Source organism: Hyaena hyaena, unplaced genomic scaffold (assembly GCF_003009895.1).
Source record: "Hyaena hyaena isolate Hyena2069 unplaced genomic scaffold, ASM300989v1 scaffold_546, whole genome shotgun sequence".
NCBI lineage: Eukaryota > Metazoa > Chordata > Mammalia > Carnivora > Hyaenidae > Hyaena > Hyaena hyaena.
Window position 1 is genome coordinate 409,856 of NW_024081179.1, and position 16,134 is coordinate 425,989.

Consider the following 16,134-nt stretch of genomic DNA (forward strand, 5'->3'; position numbering starts at 1 on the left):
GATGGTTTGTCCTTTTGCATGTCTACTGCCCCGGTGCAGCATGAAGCGTGCCAGTTCTCTGAATGTCCTTAACGTGGGTGGCAAGGCAGCCGAAGACCATTTCCAAGTAAGGAGCCCTGCCCCACGTGATGCCCTTGACTACCCAGAACAGCTTCGCCGGGCGGCTGCTGTTGGAGCAGCCATGGGGACGTGGGGACATTTCAGGATTTCTGAGTCTTAGATAGAGAGGCATCGTAATGATATTTCCGTATTCTGCATTAATTTGATGACGTGAATTATGGGAATGTTCACGTTGTGAATGTTCTCAGTATATTAATTACTAGTCTTTAAAAGTAGTTTGATTAATCTAAGTAAAATCTTAATATTCTGATAAAGTAATATCAAAACTTGGTCACTTAATTTTTCTTATTAATTTGTATGATTTTAGCCTGGGGTAAGTTGCTAAGTAATTCGTTGTCTAGTTACACTGTTGTTCAGCGTTTTAAAACTTTTCAGAACTTTACTAATACAAGTAACTGATGGAATGTCACTTTTACATGCAGTCTGTAGCGCTTTTTTTCTTTCAGCTGTGCAAGGCTTGCCCGAGCCCGTCACCTTCACATTTAAAACTGTTGGCACCTTGTCTATCAGAAATGGCCTTTTGTTTATTTTAAGTGTGTGGTGCGGCCATGAGGGCGTGGGCCCATGTGCCAGGGAGACCCAGCAGCTGGGCTTCGGGGGAAGAGAACATTCTCGGCCACACCCGCTGGTACCTCACACCCCTTAGCAGCTCCCAGATGCTCCAGCCCAGCTGCTGGCCTCCCGCACGCTCACTCTGCGCCCGTGGGGGGTGGCTGTTTCCAGGGCGGAGATGCGGTGGCGTCTGGGCATTTTTTTGAGGGCACCTCGTAATGAGAATAAAAGAGGTGTCGTCTCTAAAGGTCTGGGGTCAGCCGGGTCCCGTCACCCATGTCTCTCGGTGTTGGCAACTGTGTACGTGAGCATCTGGGCTCTTGGGGGGTGACTTCAGCGTTGTTAGGGCTCCGAGACCGCTTGACGCTGGCGTCCTTTGAAGTGCTGGTTAAGTACAATTTTCCCATTTGCTTTTTCACGCAGGAACGAAACGGTCGTCTGGCAGACTCGTGAGCTCTGAGCGCCAGCCGCGCTGACCTGGCCCCCTGAGGGTCGAGGCAGAGCTCGATAAGAAGCCCCCAGAGCTTTGCAGGTCCCTCCCCACTCTGCCCAGGACCCTCCTCCCTGGTGACTTCTTTTTCTAGATAGTGACCTCTCCCACCTCATGGGGGATTTGCTCCGAATTCTGGTGAGCTGTCTGTAGGCCTTGTGACCGAGAGCGGCCGGGTGTGGCGGCCCAGGGTGGCACGCATGGCGCCAGCAGCCTCCGCACATTTGGGATCGGCCGCTGCTCCCGGACACTTGTACTTTCTGCTGCCGTGCCTGGGTCTGTTTTAAATTTTAGTACTGTATGAAGGCTGCTAATTAAAACCCAGGAACCTTTAAACTGCATCCTTCTAGACTGAGCGTTTGATGACCTGGGCTGTGGTGCCTGGAGTTCAGACAGTGGGTGCTCAGAGCCAGGTGGCACAGGTGACCTGCTGGTGGGGGCGGGTCTCTGCTGAGACCGCGTGGCACATGCGCTCGTTCTGCTGGACGCGTGTGGGTCCCCGGGGCCTGTGTCCCCTCTCCTGGGCCCTGTACGCTAAGCATGTAGGGATGCAGGGTGGCAGGAAGGTTCCCCAGTCAGCCCTAAGGCGTTATCCCTCGAGGGCATCTGCCAGACTAACTGGCAGGTGAAAAGTACTGACCCGGTGTTTGTAATTCCGGACGACAGAGCTGTGGGAAGGGGCGCATCGCGACGGTGAGCTGGACGGCGACTTGTCACCTACCTCTGAGGGTGCCTGAAGCCCTTGGGGCGCCTGTGAAATGCTGCAGCTTTGCACTTTATTTTAATGTCATCTTACAGCTGGTGTCACACAAGGGCATGTGTTTGCCCCCAGCCCCCTTCTCAGAAACTGCACTCTGCTGGGGTCTGTGCTCACCAGGGACCCTCCTGGGGGGGGGGGAGCACACAGGACACCCCCCCCCCCCGAACTCGCTATACAGACTCCCTGGGCATGTCCCCGGGGGCACCCCCCCCGAGTGCGTGTTCTTCAGGCCAGCCGTGGACTTGGGGCTGCGGGCTGGGGGCAGCAGCCGCCTGGGGTTTGGGGACTCTGTTACAAGCGTCCTGCGATGATTCAAGAGCACGCGGCCTAGACCACTTGTTCGGACCCTGCTCGCTCGTGCCCGGAGACCAGTGCGCGGTGCCCGGGCCGGGCCTCGCCTCCTTCCTCCGTCTGGGCTGTGCAGCCTCCGGCTCTTCCACATGTTCTCCACCCTGCAGGCTGAGGCTGCCGCCGACGGACATGCGTGTCCGCGTGTGCACCGTGCACGGACGTTCCCGTTTGAGGGGTGGGGGCAGGGTGGGGAGCATGGCGTCGCCCGTCCTCCCTCAGAAGGGCTCCTCTCCCAGCCATGACACTGACCCAGTACATTTGAAACCTACCCACTTTCCCTTCGGGACACTTCTCCCCGCAGAGAGGGCATTCGGGAAGAGTGCACGAGGGGGTGGGGGTGGATTTAAGCTCCCATTAGGTGGGAACAGGTGGCCCCGCCTGTGAGCCGCCAGCCCCCTTCCCTGAAGGCCCAGGTTGCCTTTGCGGGGCTGTGAGGACCCACACAGCCTCCTTACGCCCAGGTCGTGAGAAACCCTCATGTTTCAGAGGGGACACTGCCCGGAAACGTGTAATTTCTGATTTTTGAACTTTTATCAAAACAAACGAGCCCGGTTGTCTCTGCTCATTTAAGTCTGGTCGTCTGGATTGTAATGTTCCTGAGAGCAGCAGTGGGGGCGGCCAGCCAGCCCCCCGCTTCACTGCTTCCCTTTCTGGCGAGGGGGCCTCAGTGAGCGCCAGCCCCCATTTGCACGCGCTTCCAGACCCGTTAAGAGGCCGGAGGCCCGGCAGGAAGTGGCAGGAGCTGGCTCTGCGGGTCTGAGGCGGGGGCTGCCGGGGGCCTGGGTGGCCCTCCCCGGGGCTCTGTGTTTACAGCGCTGGAGACAGTCAGGCGGTTCTTTCCCGGAATTCAAAGAAATTCCTGTCGTTTGGTCAGAAAGCTGCTAGGAATAGCACGGAATGAGAAATTCCGTATTTATAGAAACCTGTAAATATTGCTGAAAGTACAGTTTATAGACCGCTCTCCCTTGTCATAACTTCATAGAATGTTCTTGGGAAGCACGTGCGTACGTGAGGCTGTAGTCTGGTATGTTCGTACCTAGCTGCGGAGCAGTGCACTGTATGACCGTCAGACCTCTGAAAATTGCAAAGTGCTGCTTGTAGCACCGATTGCAGGAAAGGCTCCGGAGCCCCCTGAGGGCGTGTGGCTGGGGCGGCCATGTCCCATTTCGCTTTTGTCCCATCAGTATGGGGGGAACCGGTGTGGCTTGTACAGTGCTGTGGACGTAACTGCCGGTCCAGGACGACTGCCTGACAGGCGCGTGTGTGTGTGTGTGTGTGTGACTCCCTAGGGGGTCCAGGCAGGTCTCTGTCACTGAGCCCACGTCCTGCTGCAGCCTGCCCCTCGCCGGTCTCTGGCGCCCGCCCGCCCGCTGCAGCCCCCGGCCTGTGGCTTTCTCCTGGTCAGTGTGACCTGCTCAGAAAATCATTTGGAACTGTTGTGTATTTAATTACAAAAATAAAATGATTTATTTCCTTTTGCAAAGTCCCTACACTTGCAGAAAAGCTGTTTTATAAAATTCCAACCTTAAAAGATCATTTTTCTTCTTATTCCGGCCATTTTTAACCTTCTGAGGGTCACAGACTACTTTAAAAATGGGATGGACATCGCTCCCGGGTCTCGGCACCAAAAAAAAAAGGGGGGGGGATGGACATTGGAAGTGAATTTTTCTGCTCTAGCAAATGTCCAGGCGGAACGAGTCTGTCAGTCACAGGGACCTCCGCCTCCACCCTAGTGCTGTGTCAGCTGCGCCCCTGCCCTCCTGGGCACCCGCCTGGGGGTGGGAAGATGGCCACGTCATTCGGCTGTTCTGTGCCTCAGTTTCCCTGAGACCAAGGACAGTAATTGCCCATCCCCAGGGGCCGTGAAGAAGACACGCTCCAATGTGTGGATCACTTAGGACAGAGCCCGGCAGGGAACGGGCCGCCGAGCCGGGCGGCGTGGCGAGCGCAGGGGGAGGTGGGGAGGTGGGGTGTGGAGGCCACGTCGGGCGGGTCATCCGTGCTCACCACCTTCCTGCCGTTGAGAAGGTGCAGCCAACCCCTCACGCGGACCCTGACCCAGTGACGGGTGTGCCGGGTCCAGACGCCCGGCCCCTGTGCCTGCAGAGTGTGGACGGCTCGGCCAGACTCGGGTTTCCTGGGACCTGGCCGGCCACCGTGCCGCCGCCGTGTCAGGGGCCCGTGGTCCCGGGAGTCCCTCGCACTCCCTCCGTGCGGACCGTGTAGGAGCAGGATGAGGGGGGCAGGTGAGGGGCGAAGATCACCCGCAGCGTGCGGTCGGGGGGCCCGGCCTGCTCCTCGGAGCGGCGCCGGCTGACCATCAGCCGCATTAAGAGCTGGTTGGACCAGGCGATTCCGAGGGCGGGAGAGACCCGCTCCTCCCAGAGGCTGAGACAGAAGACGGGCCCAGCGGTTACTCACAAAACCACGGGGACCGCCGCCACCCGCACCGTCCCGTCCGTGGGGTGGGCCCGGCTCACCCCTGTGGTCCGCGTGCCGCGCCCTGCTCCTCCACGGCCTCCGTCACCTGGGAGGTCCAGACCAGGGTCAGCCACCACCCAGCCCAGCACGACCGGCCTCACCAACGGCAGGCCCCTCCCCCAGACCCCAGCCCCGAACTTCCTCCCTAAAAACCAGGCCAAGGACATTAGGGGGGCGGGACCCACCTGGTTGATGCATAGCACGGGGCTCTGGAACGTGCTGCTCAGCCGGCGCAGGGTGGCCCCCAGCTCCTGCAGACGCCTGGCCCTGGGGACTGAGGCCGGGCCGTCAAACTCACAGCGGAACGGGGCCGCCACGGAGTCGATGACCACCAGGCGGGCCATGCCTCGAGACAGCAGCACAGGCACCTTCTTCCGCACACACTCCAGCAGGGCGTCCTGGAGGCCGAGGGGGACGGCTGTCAGTGCCTGTGTCCTGCGCTGACACCCCTCACGGCCTTCCCGTTTCACGCCCCTCCCCCGAGGGCCGTCGCAGTGACCGGCACTTTATCCTCCGGTGGCCCCGTGCCAGGCACGAGCACTAGGGCGCTGCCATCCCAGAAGGCCGGCTCACGCCCGCCCTGGTCGCTGGGACTGTACTCTGTCAGGCGGGTCTAGGGGCAGCCGCGAGCCCTGCCCCCTGCCCAGTGGAGGGAGGCCAGGGGCAGCCGGGCAGGGCTTGAGCGCTGTGCCCTGAGCAGCGCTGGCTGGGCTCCTGGGTGGGGCCGGGCGTCCTCAGGCCCTGGGGCCACGCGAGCACGTACTGGCCACCCCGCAGAAGAGCAGCCGAGCGCCTGGTCCCCGCCCTGAATGAACCCAGTTCTGTGCTTCGTCTCCAGGGCGTCTTCAGTAGAGCCTCTCTTTGTGGAAAATGATGGCAGCAGCAGTGGCCTCGAGGACGCCAGCATTAATGTGAGTCCCCTCCCCTTTCCGCCACTGCAGGCAGCGCTGGGGACACCTAGGGGCTGGGCAGGTGGGCCGCACTGGCTCCCTGCGGGGCCAGGACTCCGAGAGAGGCCTGGCCCAGGGGCCCCCTGCCGCAGGAGCTGGAGGCAGGGACCGCAGCCCCGAGGCCCTGCTTGTGCAGAAAGGGCAGGGCCCTGGGCTCCCGGGAGGCCCCCCGTCTCCAGGCCGACGCCGGGCAGAGGGCGGACGCCTCGTGCACCCAGAGCTGTTCTCAGGGCAGCCTCGCAGCCCCGGCCCTGACCGCCGCCTTCTCTTGCAGTGAAGCCCCGCCAGCCCTGGAGGACCCGGGACATCACTGCTGGTGTGCAGCCCGAGCCTGCCCTGTGACAGCCCGGGACGGTCACCAAGGCTGGAGGGCCCTGGAGCTGAGAGCCTGCAGCACTAACCTCGTCTCCCGTGTCCCCGCGCCCCGGAGCACACGGTCCTACTAACCACAGCGCTCACCAGGACGCGGCGCCTGCAAAGCCATGGCCCACGCTGAGCCCCGCAGGGCGACGGGGTGGGCGCAGCCTCCCTCCCGGGCCGCCCGTGTCCTAACCGTACGTGGAAGCGGCACTGGTCGCCCGGCCCGTGTGCCTGGTCTTACCGTGTTACTGCCCGAAGCTGCGTGTGAGATGTTCTATTGTAAATTTTTTTAAAAATTAAAAGTTTATACGCCTTATCCTTTACTTGTAGTTTTTACAGCAATTCCCAAGTGGGGGGAAGGCCCCCTGGGAACCGGGGACTCTGCCCAGTGGCGCACTTGGGAAGGCGGGTGGCGAGGAGGGGCCCCACCCCACGCAGGGGCTTTCTTTACCTTTCTTCCCCCGGCTGTAGGGGTTTATCCTCAACTTTTGAATCTTTCCCACTAGTTACTCGACCCGCCCTCAAACACCGATCGGAGCTGAGCACCGCACCCGGTCGGAGCACCCCTGCCCTCTCCCTGGGGGTTTCCGTGCGCAGGGAGGGGGCCTGTCACTGGGGACGCTTCCAGACGCGTGCCCCCCGCCCCCGCAGTGGAGCAGCTGGGCGGGGCCTCCTGTGCTCTGACGGGCTTTTTGCTCCGTTCGACCTGGAAGTAAAACCCGAAACAGACTGTGCTGGCCTGGACAGCTGGTCGGGTCCCCTGGGCGGTGACCACGTGGTGTCCCCTGCTCCTGAGGGGACTGAGGGCCACCCACTGTGAGGGTGCGGGTGGCGGCCCGGTGCTGTGCGTGCGGCTCTGTCCGCTGGCCCACCCCGCCAGCGTCAGCCCCAGAACTCAGGGCCAGAGGACTCAGAGGACACTCACCACGTCGGCCACGTGCTCGATGAAGATCTGGCTGCCAAACCTGACCTTGGCGATCACCTCTCCTGGCACGTCCGCCCGCAGGTGCCGCTGCTGAGCGATGAGCTGCTGCAGACGCGAGTTCGGGAAGACGTCTTCGGTGCAGACGTACACGGCCCCTGGGGCGGCGCGGGGGCGGCACGGGGCTCAGCCGGCAGCCCTGCCGCCTCCCTCCGCGGGGCTGGTCCCCGCTGCGGCCCCCTTGCTGACCGGACGCCACCCCGGGGGCTGCCCCCAGCCTGTCTCTAGTGGAAGTGAGTGGGATCACCAGGGCCCGTGGCTTTTAGAAATGCCCCCTGCACGTGCAGCACCCCCTCCGCCCCCCGCCCGCGGCTGCGTTCCCCTCAGAGGCTCCACCGGGCGCACGTTTCCCACATTCTGCTGTTGAGGCTGCTCCTACGATCCTGGGCTGCTGTGACAGGAAAAGCCAGTAAACCTGAACACCCTGGGGCGACGCCCCGGCCGGGACCGGGCTCCCCGGCATCAGTGTACCCCGAGTCCGCCGAAAAGAACTGGGGACCGTCAGAAAAGAACCCTAACGTCTGTGGCAACTGATTTCCAACAGAGGCCGCAGGACAGTGCGGTGAGGGGGGGCCTGACCCCACGGAGGCTGCTGGGACGCGGTCAGGCTCCCCTCACCCCCTGCAAAAGACGCCACCCGCCCATTGGACGCCAGAACCAACACTTTCACGCTCCCGAGGAAACACGGGGCGGCGGGGCCTCGCGCACAGACAGCACGGTGAGCAGAGCGGGGAGGAGCTGATCACAAGATCCCGGCAAGAAACCGAGGAGACGCCCTGCGCAAAACACGTGGGTTACGTGTCTGAGGAGAGGCCGGCGGCCGATCACACGAGCAAGTCTTACGTCGGCCACAGAAGGCTCCGAGGAGACGTTTCCCCACAGGAAGCACGCACACGGCCAGCGAGGCCACGGAGAGATCTGCGTGCCCGCCGCCCCCCGTCCCATCCACGGCGTGGCCTCACACCCGCGGGGATGGCTCAACCAAGATGACACGTGTTAGCGAGGACGCGAGGGCCTTGTCGCGGGGGGTGGGGGGTGGCAGCTCCCCGGACACTTCGGCACAGAGTCTGCATCTGCTCACGGGAGCCACGCGCCGCGGCCCAGCACGCGCTGTGCACCAAACCGGGAGCGGAAACCAGCCGGGTGACCTGGGACAGATGGGGGACGAAGAGACGTGATCCGCACTCATGGCAGTCCTGCCCGCGCACGGAAAGGAACAAAGTGCTGACATGTGTTCCGACACCGCGAACCCTGAAAGCACGCCAAGTGGGAGAAGAGACAGAAAAGCTCACGGCGTGTGACTCCATCTACGTGAGTCCAGAACAGGCAAACCCCGAGGCAGGAGGCAGACAGCAGAACGGTGGCTGCCAGGGGCCTGGGAAAGGGCTGCACATGGGGCAGGGTTTCTTCTGGGGGTCATGGAATGTTCTAGAATCTGCTGGCAGTGATGGACGCACAGTTTTGTGAATATACTAAAATACACTGAATTGTCTGAAGAGTAAATTTCACGGTGTGTGAATTACATTCTCAATCTTCAAAAAAGAAATGGCGGGTGATCTGATGGAGCGCTGACCCCCAGGATGGCCGGGACCCCCGCGGCCCTCCCGCCCCAGGCCCCATCAGTCACCACAGGGCCCTGGGGAGGGGATGCGGCCAAGAGTCCCGGCCCCACACCAGTGTGCGTGGCCCCATATGTGTGCCTCACATTTCATGTTCTAATATATATTTTTCAATGCTTAGTTTTTTAAAGGTTTATTCATTTTTGGGAGAGAGCACGCACACGGGGGGCGGGGGGCGGGCAGAGAGCCTAGAGCGGGCCCCGTGCTGAGAGCCCAGAGCCTGACTCAGGGCTGGAACTCACAGACTGCGAGATCATGACCTGAGCCGAAGTCAGACATTCGTGTGACTGAGCCCCCCAGGCGCCCCCCACTCTTCATCTCGGTCTCGTTTTGTGCCGGCGGAATTTCAAACTTAGAGGCAGATACACCACAGGGCGAGGACCTCCACGTCCGTCAGCAGGAAGCTCCTGACCACCGGTGTCCCCTTAACCTCCGCACATCCCAGGCCGCGGGCAGGGGAAATGCTGCCCGGCAAACCGGGAGAGACAGGAGGGAGGGCCAGACGGAAGGTTCCAAAGGAAGCCAAGTCTGCTCCTGTGCAGCCCCAAAGCCCCTTCACTCCTGCGGGTGCACTGCTGGGAGAGGCAGCCCCAGCAGATGGTGGCCTGGGTGACAGGCTCCGTGTCACATGCAGGATTCCAAACAAGTCCAGAGCGTCCGTGCCTTCCTTTTCAAAATTAGGGCTTTTGGATCGGATCCAGGGAAAAGGAGTTACTTTCTCAGGACAAGGGGCACATTGGACCCAACATTTAAGGTCACGGTAACCTTGGGGCCACCTCAGGGGGCACACCTCTTGAGACGCCAGGCTGTCTCCGGGTCCCCGTGCCACTGTGACGGTCACGTCTGGGGCTGCCTCTCTGCAGCTGCCCTCTTGCGGGCTCCCGCGCTCTGCCCAGGGCCTCCTTGGCCACCCAGCAGCTCGGCTCCTCACAGCCTCGCGTCCACCTGCTCCAAGTCTTGGCGTCCTTGCCTGTGTCTGGCAGACACGGGGCTCCGCGCGGGAGGCAGGAAGCACAGGCCCGGGTCCCCAGTGCAGTGCCCTGATGTGACTGTCACCAAGAGAACAGGCCCCGGGCTGCACAGTGAGGGGTGGGAGTGAGACCCTCCAGCCAGCTTTGGGCAAACGGGGCGGCTTCTCCCAGCAGCAGGGCCCTGGGTGAGAGCGAGCCTGCAGGCAGCGGGGCGTCCGGCCGTGTCTCCCCCTGCGGCGCCCCTCCCTGCCCGGAGGGCCTCCCGGAGGCCACACACCTGGCCTGGATCCAGCCTGAGCAGACACCCACGGGACCTGCTAATGTCCCTGCTAACGGGACCTGCTCAGTGACCCTTCCAGGAGAAAACGGATCTGCCGTGACCTGGCGGGGCCAGTGTCACAGGCCATCGCGGAGTACAAATGACCAGGCTGGGAGCATCAGGGTCCAGACGGGAAGGCCAGCCCTGCGCTCCACACCCGGCCGGCTTGGGGCCCCCACAGAGGCGAACATGGTGAGCTCTGGGCGAAAGGCTGCACCAGGGACGCAGGGCGGGGGGGAGGGGGGCTCCTGCTCATTTCTGCGCAGACTCCAGTCTGGCCTCACGAGACACAGCTCTTCGTGGGGTAAACTGATCACCCTCTTCCAAGGCCAAGTCCGCCCACCCAGCACCGGTGCCGGGCGCCTGCACCCTCGCCCAGGGAAGCAGGGGGAGGAGCGACACAAAGCCCGCCTCAGCGGTGGGAAACCCTCGCGTGCGGTCAGGGGACCCCTGCCCGCGGCCAGAGTGCCTGCCTCGGGGGCTCACGGGACAGCACAGACCCCGCTGCTCAGAGCTCCCAGTGCAGGAGGGATTCCAGACCGAGTCCCCTGCTGCCAGCGCCGCGCGCGGGTCCCAGCGGCCAGCAGGTCCCTGAGGCGGGAGGTCTGGCCCCGCTGCGTCCCCAGGCCAGCCCGCGTGGCCCCGCCTGCCAGGCAGCCGGCGAGCAGGTGAGCTCGGGACGAACCGCGAACGTTCACGGAGGAGCTTCTAGGCTGCGTCCCACCCGCTCCCGCACCTCACGTTTAGCAAGAGCAGCATAAGTAGCTCAGGCTTGAGGGACCCGCACAGGCAGCCCGGGAAGTCCCTCCGCCACACGCCCTGTGCACACGGACCAAGGCGAGCGGTGCCAGGGACCCGTCCTGCCCGCTCCGTCCCCGAAAGGGAAGAAGGGGAAAATGTCTGCCTGGGGTTTCCGGCTCTGTGGACCAAATGGTTTGCAGGCTGGCGGCGGGGGCGCGCGCGTGAGAACGCAGAAGGGGGACCTTGTGCCCCGCTGAACGCTGTCCCTGGGGTCACTCTACGGAGGACAGGCTGTGGGGCCCACAGCCATCAGGCCCACCCCTCTCCCTCGGGCGGAACGCGGAGGAAGACAGGGCCTGGGCCCGATGCCCTCAGCGGGGACCCCCACCTGCCCCCACCCGGCCCCCGCCCCCAGGGGACAGCCACGCACCGGCTTCCAGGCCTCCGTGCCGCGGCGGGAGCTGCACGGCCAGGCAGAGCTGCAGGGCCAGCTGGGTCTTCCCGGCAGAGCTGTGACCGGCCAGCTCGGTGACGCCGTCCAGGGGCAGGCCGCCGCGGAGAAGGCCGTCCAGCACGGGGCAGCCCAGGCTCAGGCGCTGGTGCTGCGCGGGGAACCTCTTCTTCTGCTGGTGCAGATGCAGAGCTGGGGGCACAGGGGGCGTTGGTCACCTTGGTGCCAGAAGGCAGGGAGGAGGCGAGCGTGGAAGCTTCTAGCTGCTGTGCTCTGTGGGCGCCCGTGGGCTCTGGGCTCTGACTGCCACCCCACCCCTGCCTCCCGCACTGCCTGGCCTGGTCCCATCCCTTCTGGCTCCCCCAGCACCTCCCCCCTCCCCGGTACACCTGCTGTGTCCCTGTCATGATGCCGTGACCCAGGCCCTGCATTAACCCCCACCCCGCCCCCCAGGGCACAGGCAGAGCAAATGCCCCACCACCCCCAGTGCCCACCTGTGACGATGCTGCCTCCCCGCACGTGCAAGGAGGCCGTTCTCAGCAAGTGCTGCACGTCGAGGCTGGAGAGGCCGGTCAGTCTCTGCAAGTCTGGTCCAGAAAAATGCAAAACCTCCTTTACTGACTTCAGTTTGGCTGAAATGATACAAATATGGAACGGACCAGTTCAGGCTACAGTAACACAGGGCAACATGGCAACAGTGGGGTGTTTGCGGGAACACGGTCTTCCAGTCCTGGGGACCCGGCAGGCAGGCACCAGATCCGTTCACCACCTGAAGCCATGGGAGCCCCTGGACAGCGTGGTGACGGCAGTGGGGAGGGCCGGGGCCTCTGCTGCAGTGATGGGTGCCAGAGCTGGGGAGGGGCCTCTGCCAGGTGCCCAGAGCATGCCGCCACCAGGGCAAGGCTTGAGGGTGACCCCGGGGCAGGGTGAGAAGCGTAGGTGCGGGAGGGTGCAGGAAGGGGCCCGAATCAGGCTCCAAACAAGTGTCCACTGCGGCAGAAAGCCGGGCCGGCAAGGCCAGCGTGACGGTTACAGGGCCAGTGGTAACAGCAGGGGGCGGGGGGAGGGTTACAGAGTGAGCATATCCAGAAGATCTGATACTTTGGGAGGAGAGTGGATATATTTGGGGCTTGGAGAAGTACATTATTTTCATTTTTATTATTTTTTTTATGTTTTATTTATTTCTAGGAGAGAGAGAGAGAGAGCGTGAGCAGGGGAGGGTCAGAGAGAGAGGGAGTCACAGACTGAAACAGGCTCCAGGCTCTGAGCTGGCAGTCAGCACAGAGCCCGATGCGGGGCTCGAACCCACGAACCGCAAGATCATGACCTAAGCGAAAGTCGGACGCTTAACCGACTAAGCCACCCAGGCGCCCGGAGAAGTACATTGTTTTCAAACCAGTAGGAAAAAAGTGTGCTAACAAATCTATCCAACAGACCCAGAAGGCAAAAAAGAGAAAACAAAACAAAAAGCAACAGGATAAATAGCTCCGCATGATGAGAGCGAGTTAGACCCAAATGTGCCAGTAATTACCTTAAATACACGTGCACTGAACGCTCCAGTGAAAAGACAGACAGACAAACTAGACCAAAGGGAAAAGCAAAAGATGACGGAAAGGCTCCGAAAGGACCATGATCCAAGGGCAAAGAAGCAGCAGAGGTACTACCCCAGGAAGATGCCACCAACTAGCTGCCCCGGTCCCCGGGCACTGCGCCTCCACACTGCATGGGCAGCAGGCTTCTCTGTCGTGGCCCAGGGGACGGAGACGGGAGTCCCCGCACACCTGCTGGTGGGGGCAGCTGGGGAAGGTAGGTGGGCTGTCCGGCTCACCCCTCTGGGCATTTTTAAGAAAGAGGTACCTGTACCTGACATACCGGATAATGTGGGAAGAGACAGTGAGACATACACAGAAAACACAGGGCAACTACAAACTTTGGGGGAAAATAACAAAAGTGGAACAAGAAAGGAAATCGTCATATCCTGGCAGTTCGGCAGCACTAATCATGTTCTCAGCCACAGCCTGAAGGGCCCACACTATGCCCCAGCTGTGGGGAGGGGCCGAAGCAGGTGCACCAGCATGCCAGGCCTCATCCCTGTCACAGGCACTCCATGCGTGACTGGGGACACTGGCATGTGGAACACAGCAATGGAAGCATGTCATTTAGAAGTCCAAATATAAATACAAAGAAATTGCTAAAAGACTCGTAAGCTGTGTAAGTAGCTTCATTTCACTTTTTAGACAATAAAATATTACTTTGATGAAAATAAAATTTAACTTTAAGGAAGTCCTCAGGTGCGTACACACACGTGCGTGCACACGCACGCACCCCTGGAAACCCTCAGCACGTTTCAGCATTGCTTACTAAGCAGGAGCAGCTGCTTGGGGAAGGGGACTGACAGACAGCCTTGCCAACGTGTCTCATGCACACAATGCGTGAGTTCATCTGTGTGCTTCGTGCATCTACTCTACATGAACACCCGCAAACACACCTTTCTTGGCTGCAGCAGTAATTCTGGGATTCAGGTCCAACTGATCCAAATCCATTTCTTTAGCAGGTGGGACCGCAACAACAAATGGTTTCCTAGGGACACAAATTCCGATGTGCTTGCTGTCAGCGCAAACCACCCAGGAGCAGAGCAATGCAGAGTGACCGTCACCTGGGTGTGCAGTCCCCCCTGTGACAGGGGTTCACCGTCAGCCCTGAGGTTGGAGGAGAGACTTTGCTGCCCCAGGAAAGCCACTGGAGTAAGTGCAGGGTTACACTTCGGTGAGAGGGGCCATTTGGTAACAGAAACCAAGGCTCAATCCGCACGGTGACGTGGCTGACGAAACGTCCCCCCAGACACCCCCACTCCAAAGGCCAGTGCAGTGCAAGGCAGCCCCCATTCCCTCCCCTGCAGAAAGTGCTAGAAGTGAGCATGCGCTCCCACCTGCAGTCCTGGCCCTGAGACCTGGCATTCGGGTGAGCACCCTGCCTTGATCCACCTCTTGGGTGAGGACGACGCACACAGGCGGAGACCATGCACACTAGGCTCACGCGAACTAAGAGTCTGGTGCATTTGGCAGAAGTGTGTCCCACAGGGATCTGGAAAGAATGGAAAAAGTGAGTTTTGAATCCCCACACCCCCTGAGCTGTTTCAGCAGAGAAGGATGGGGACTGTCCCGCCGGCCCCCGCCCCTCTCACGGCCAGCAGCCCTTCCGAGGCTGGGAGCAAGCACTAAATGCTGTGGGGACTGGAGCCCAACCCAGCCCTTGCTGGCTGTCCCGCTCAGCCCAGGGCCACCCTGAAACTCTCCAGCAAGCCACTGCCTCCCTCTTGGCCTCCTGCATCAGCAAGGCTGAGCATGCACAGGACGTGCGGGAGCACCAAGGCCAGCAGCCACTCAGGCTGAACCCAGGGCCAAGGTCCACCAGCAAGGTCGGAAAGTCGCCTCCCCTTGTAAGTGCTTAGAGTGTTACTGATTTGGACAACATCAGGTTGATTTTGGAGCTCCGAGAAGCGGGCCATCCGCACGGTCACATTCACAGGCCAGTCAGGGAACACAGGTCTGGCAAGGAGAAATCCAAAACACCCAGGACAGCACAGGAGCCTGACGCCTGGGGTGGGGCAGGAGGCAGGGGCTCCCAGGCGAGGCTGGCAGGACACACCTAGCCCCGCCCCCCCTCGTTGGCCACCAAGACTGCAAACTGGAGGAGGTCGGCTGGGTCACCGTCAGAAAGAGGCGCCCAAACACAGGGCCCCAGTGGCAGCTACACACAGGGAGAGGCGGTGGGGACCGTGACCAGCTCCAAAGGAGCTCTCAGTGTATGGAAGGTTCTGGGGGGGCTGGTGGTGTGTGTGACGTTTGGTTCCCACCAAACCAGCCAGTGGGATGTGGTCCCCGCTGTATGCCCCACCTTCCTGACCCACCTGTTAACAAATCCCACAGGAGCCGCCCAGTCCCTGCCCTCCTGCCTGCGGGGTGCCTCCTGGGTGAGGGCAGCTCCCGCTCCAGACTGGGCATCTCTTCTGGCTTCCCTTCCCCGGAGGGGCCGATGAGCGCTGCGGGCAGGGAGCTGTTCCCGGTGACCTCGGGGGCCGGGCCTGGGCCACCGCTGCGGTTTCTCCGGAGCGGCCTGGCCTGGACACCTGGGCCCCCGTCCCTTCTCAGGACGCTCTTCCTCCTTTGAGAGCCCCTTCCCTTCCCAGTCCCTGAACCATCTTGCCTCGTCCCCCCAGCGGCTCCTCCACACCTGGGGGTCCCGCAGACCCCAGCCCTGGCCGAACCCACGACACGGGGTCGCGCTGAAGACCCACTATGGCTCCCAGGCACACCTGCCGTGGCGGCGATGCACTCCCGGCTCCGTGGCCGTCCACCTGGACCCCGCCCGCCCCCATCCCTGCACACCCCAACTTCATGCAGCCCTCGCTCACCTTTCACCCCACGGCCCCCAGCCCGCCGCCGTGACCCCGGCTGTCCCTGCGACGCGGCGTCCCGCTCCGGTCCCTGCGGGCGACAGCCCCGAGAGCGGGCCTCTGCTGTCCCCGCGCCCCGGCTTCCGAGCCCACCTTCCTTCCCACCGCCAGGACCCCGGCTTCCGCTGTCCCCACCGCGCCCCGCGGCCTTCGAAGGTGTGCACGACTCGCTACCTCGCGCCCCGTATCTACGCAGCGAGCCCCACAGGCCGCCACTCACCCTGCGCGCGCTCCGCTCGCCTCTTAGCGCTGCCCCGCCCCCCACAACCTCCTCTTCCAATGAGAGCCGAGCGCCCCTCCTTGGATTCGCCAATAGGAGAGGAAACAGCATACGTCGCAGACTACCTGACCAATCCAAAGTCTCCATCACCCCGAGAGGGCGGGGCGTTACTGGGCGGGTCCTTACTGCTGATTGGTGACGGACCGCGGAGTGGCCGGGGAGGTGCCATTGCGCGGATTGAACAGCTCAGCAATGGGGCGGATCCCGGGCACCTATTGGCTCGCGCTCCAGGACGGGCGTGACGATTGGAC

The 16,134-nt window shown here is 62.0% G+C and overlaps 2 protein-coding genes across 11 annotated transcripts in view; one reads left to right on the plus strand and one right to left on the minus strand.

Annotated features, from left to right (window-relative positions):
* The window catches only part of KLC1 (kinesin light chain 1), a 66,005-nt gene extending 59,625 nt beyond the window's left edge, over positions 1-6,380 (plus strand). For 3 of the 6 annotated variants that reach the window (XM_039255800.1, XM_039255799.1, XM_039255803.1), the window contains 2 exons: positions 5,593-5,665; positions 5,979-6,380. In XM_039255800.1, coding sequence (XP_039111731.1) covers positions 5,593-5,665; positions 5,979-5,981 — 76 coding nt within the window. In that variant the 3' untranslated portion in view covers positions 5,982-6,380. Of the gene's footprint in view, positions 1-39; positions 107-1,095; positions 2,839-5,592; positions 5,666-5,978 lie in introns of those variants that run through there. The other 3 variants (XM_039255798.1, XM_039255796.1, XM_039255797.1) reach the window with 2 other exon arrangements.
* Positions 3,763-15,860, minus strand: XRCC3 (X-ray repair cross complementing 3). 5 transcript variants are annotated; one of them, XM_039255810.1, is made up of 9 exons: positions 15,562-15,626; positions 14,077-14,231; positions 13,636-13,727; positions 11,642-11,779; positions 11,127-11,339; positions 6,990-7,144; positions 4,940-5,152; positions 4,754-4,800; positions 4,355-4,661 (listed from the first exon to the last, which is right to left on the minus strand). In XM_039255810.1, exons 2-9 carry the CDS (start codon positions 14,166-14,168, stop codon positions 4,445-4,447), a joined length of 1,167 nt encoding a protein of 388 aa, XP_039111741.1. In that variant the 5' UTR covers positions 14,169-14,231; positions 15,562-15,626; the 3' UTR covers positions 4,355-4,444. The 5 variants fall into 5 exon arrangements, with proteins under 5 accessions (XP_039111738.1, XP_039111740.1, XP_039111737.1 ...); XM_039255807.1 differs by lacking the exon at positions 15,562-15,626 and adding an exon at positions 15,824-15,860 and having other exon boundaries at positions 3,763-4,661; positions 4,754-5,152; XM_039255809.1 differs by lacking the exon at positions 4,754-4,800 and having other exon boundaries at positions 3,763-4,661.
* Positions 15,861-16,134: the final 274 nt, after the last annotated feature.

Excerpts from the sequence above, each read along its gene's own strand:
- XRCC3 (XM_039255807.1), bottom strand. The coding sequence starts at position 14,168 with ATGGTCTCCGCCTGTGTGCGTCGTCCTCACCCAAGAGGTGGATCAAGG. Across the intron at positions 13,728-14,076 it reads TCTCAGGGCCAGGACTGCAG|GAAACCATTTGTTGTTGCGG; the intron begins GTGGGAGCGCAT and ends TTGTGTCCCTAG. Across the intron at positions 7,145-11,126 it reads GCACGGAGGCCTGGAAGCCG|GGGCCGTGTACGTCTGCACC; the intron begins GTGCGTGGCTGT and ends GCGCCGCCCCAG.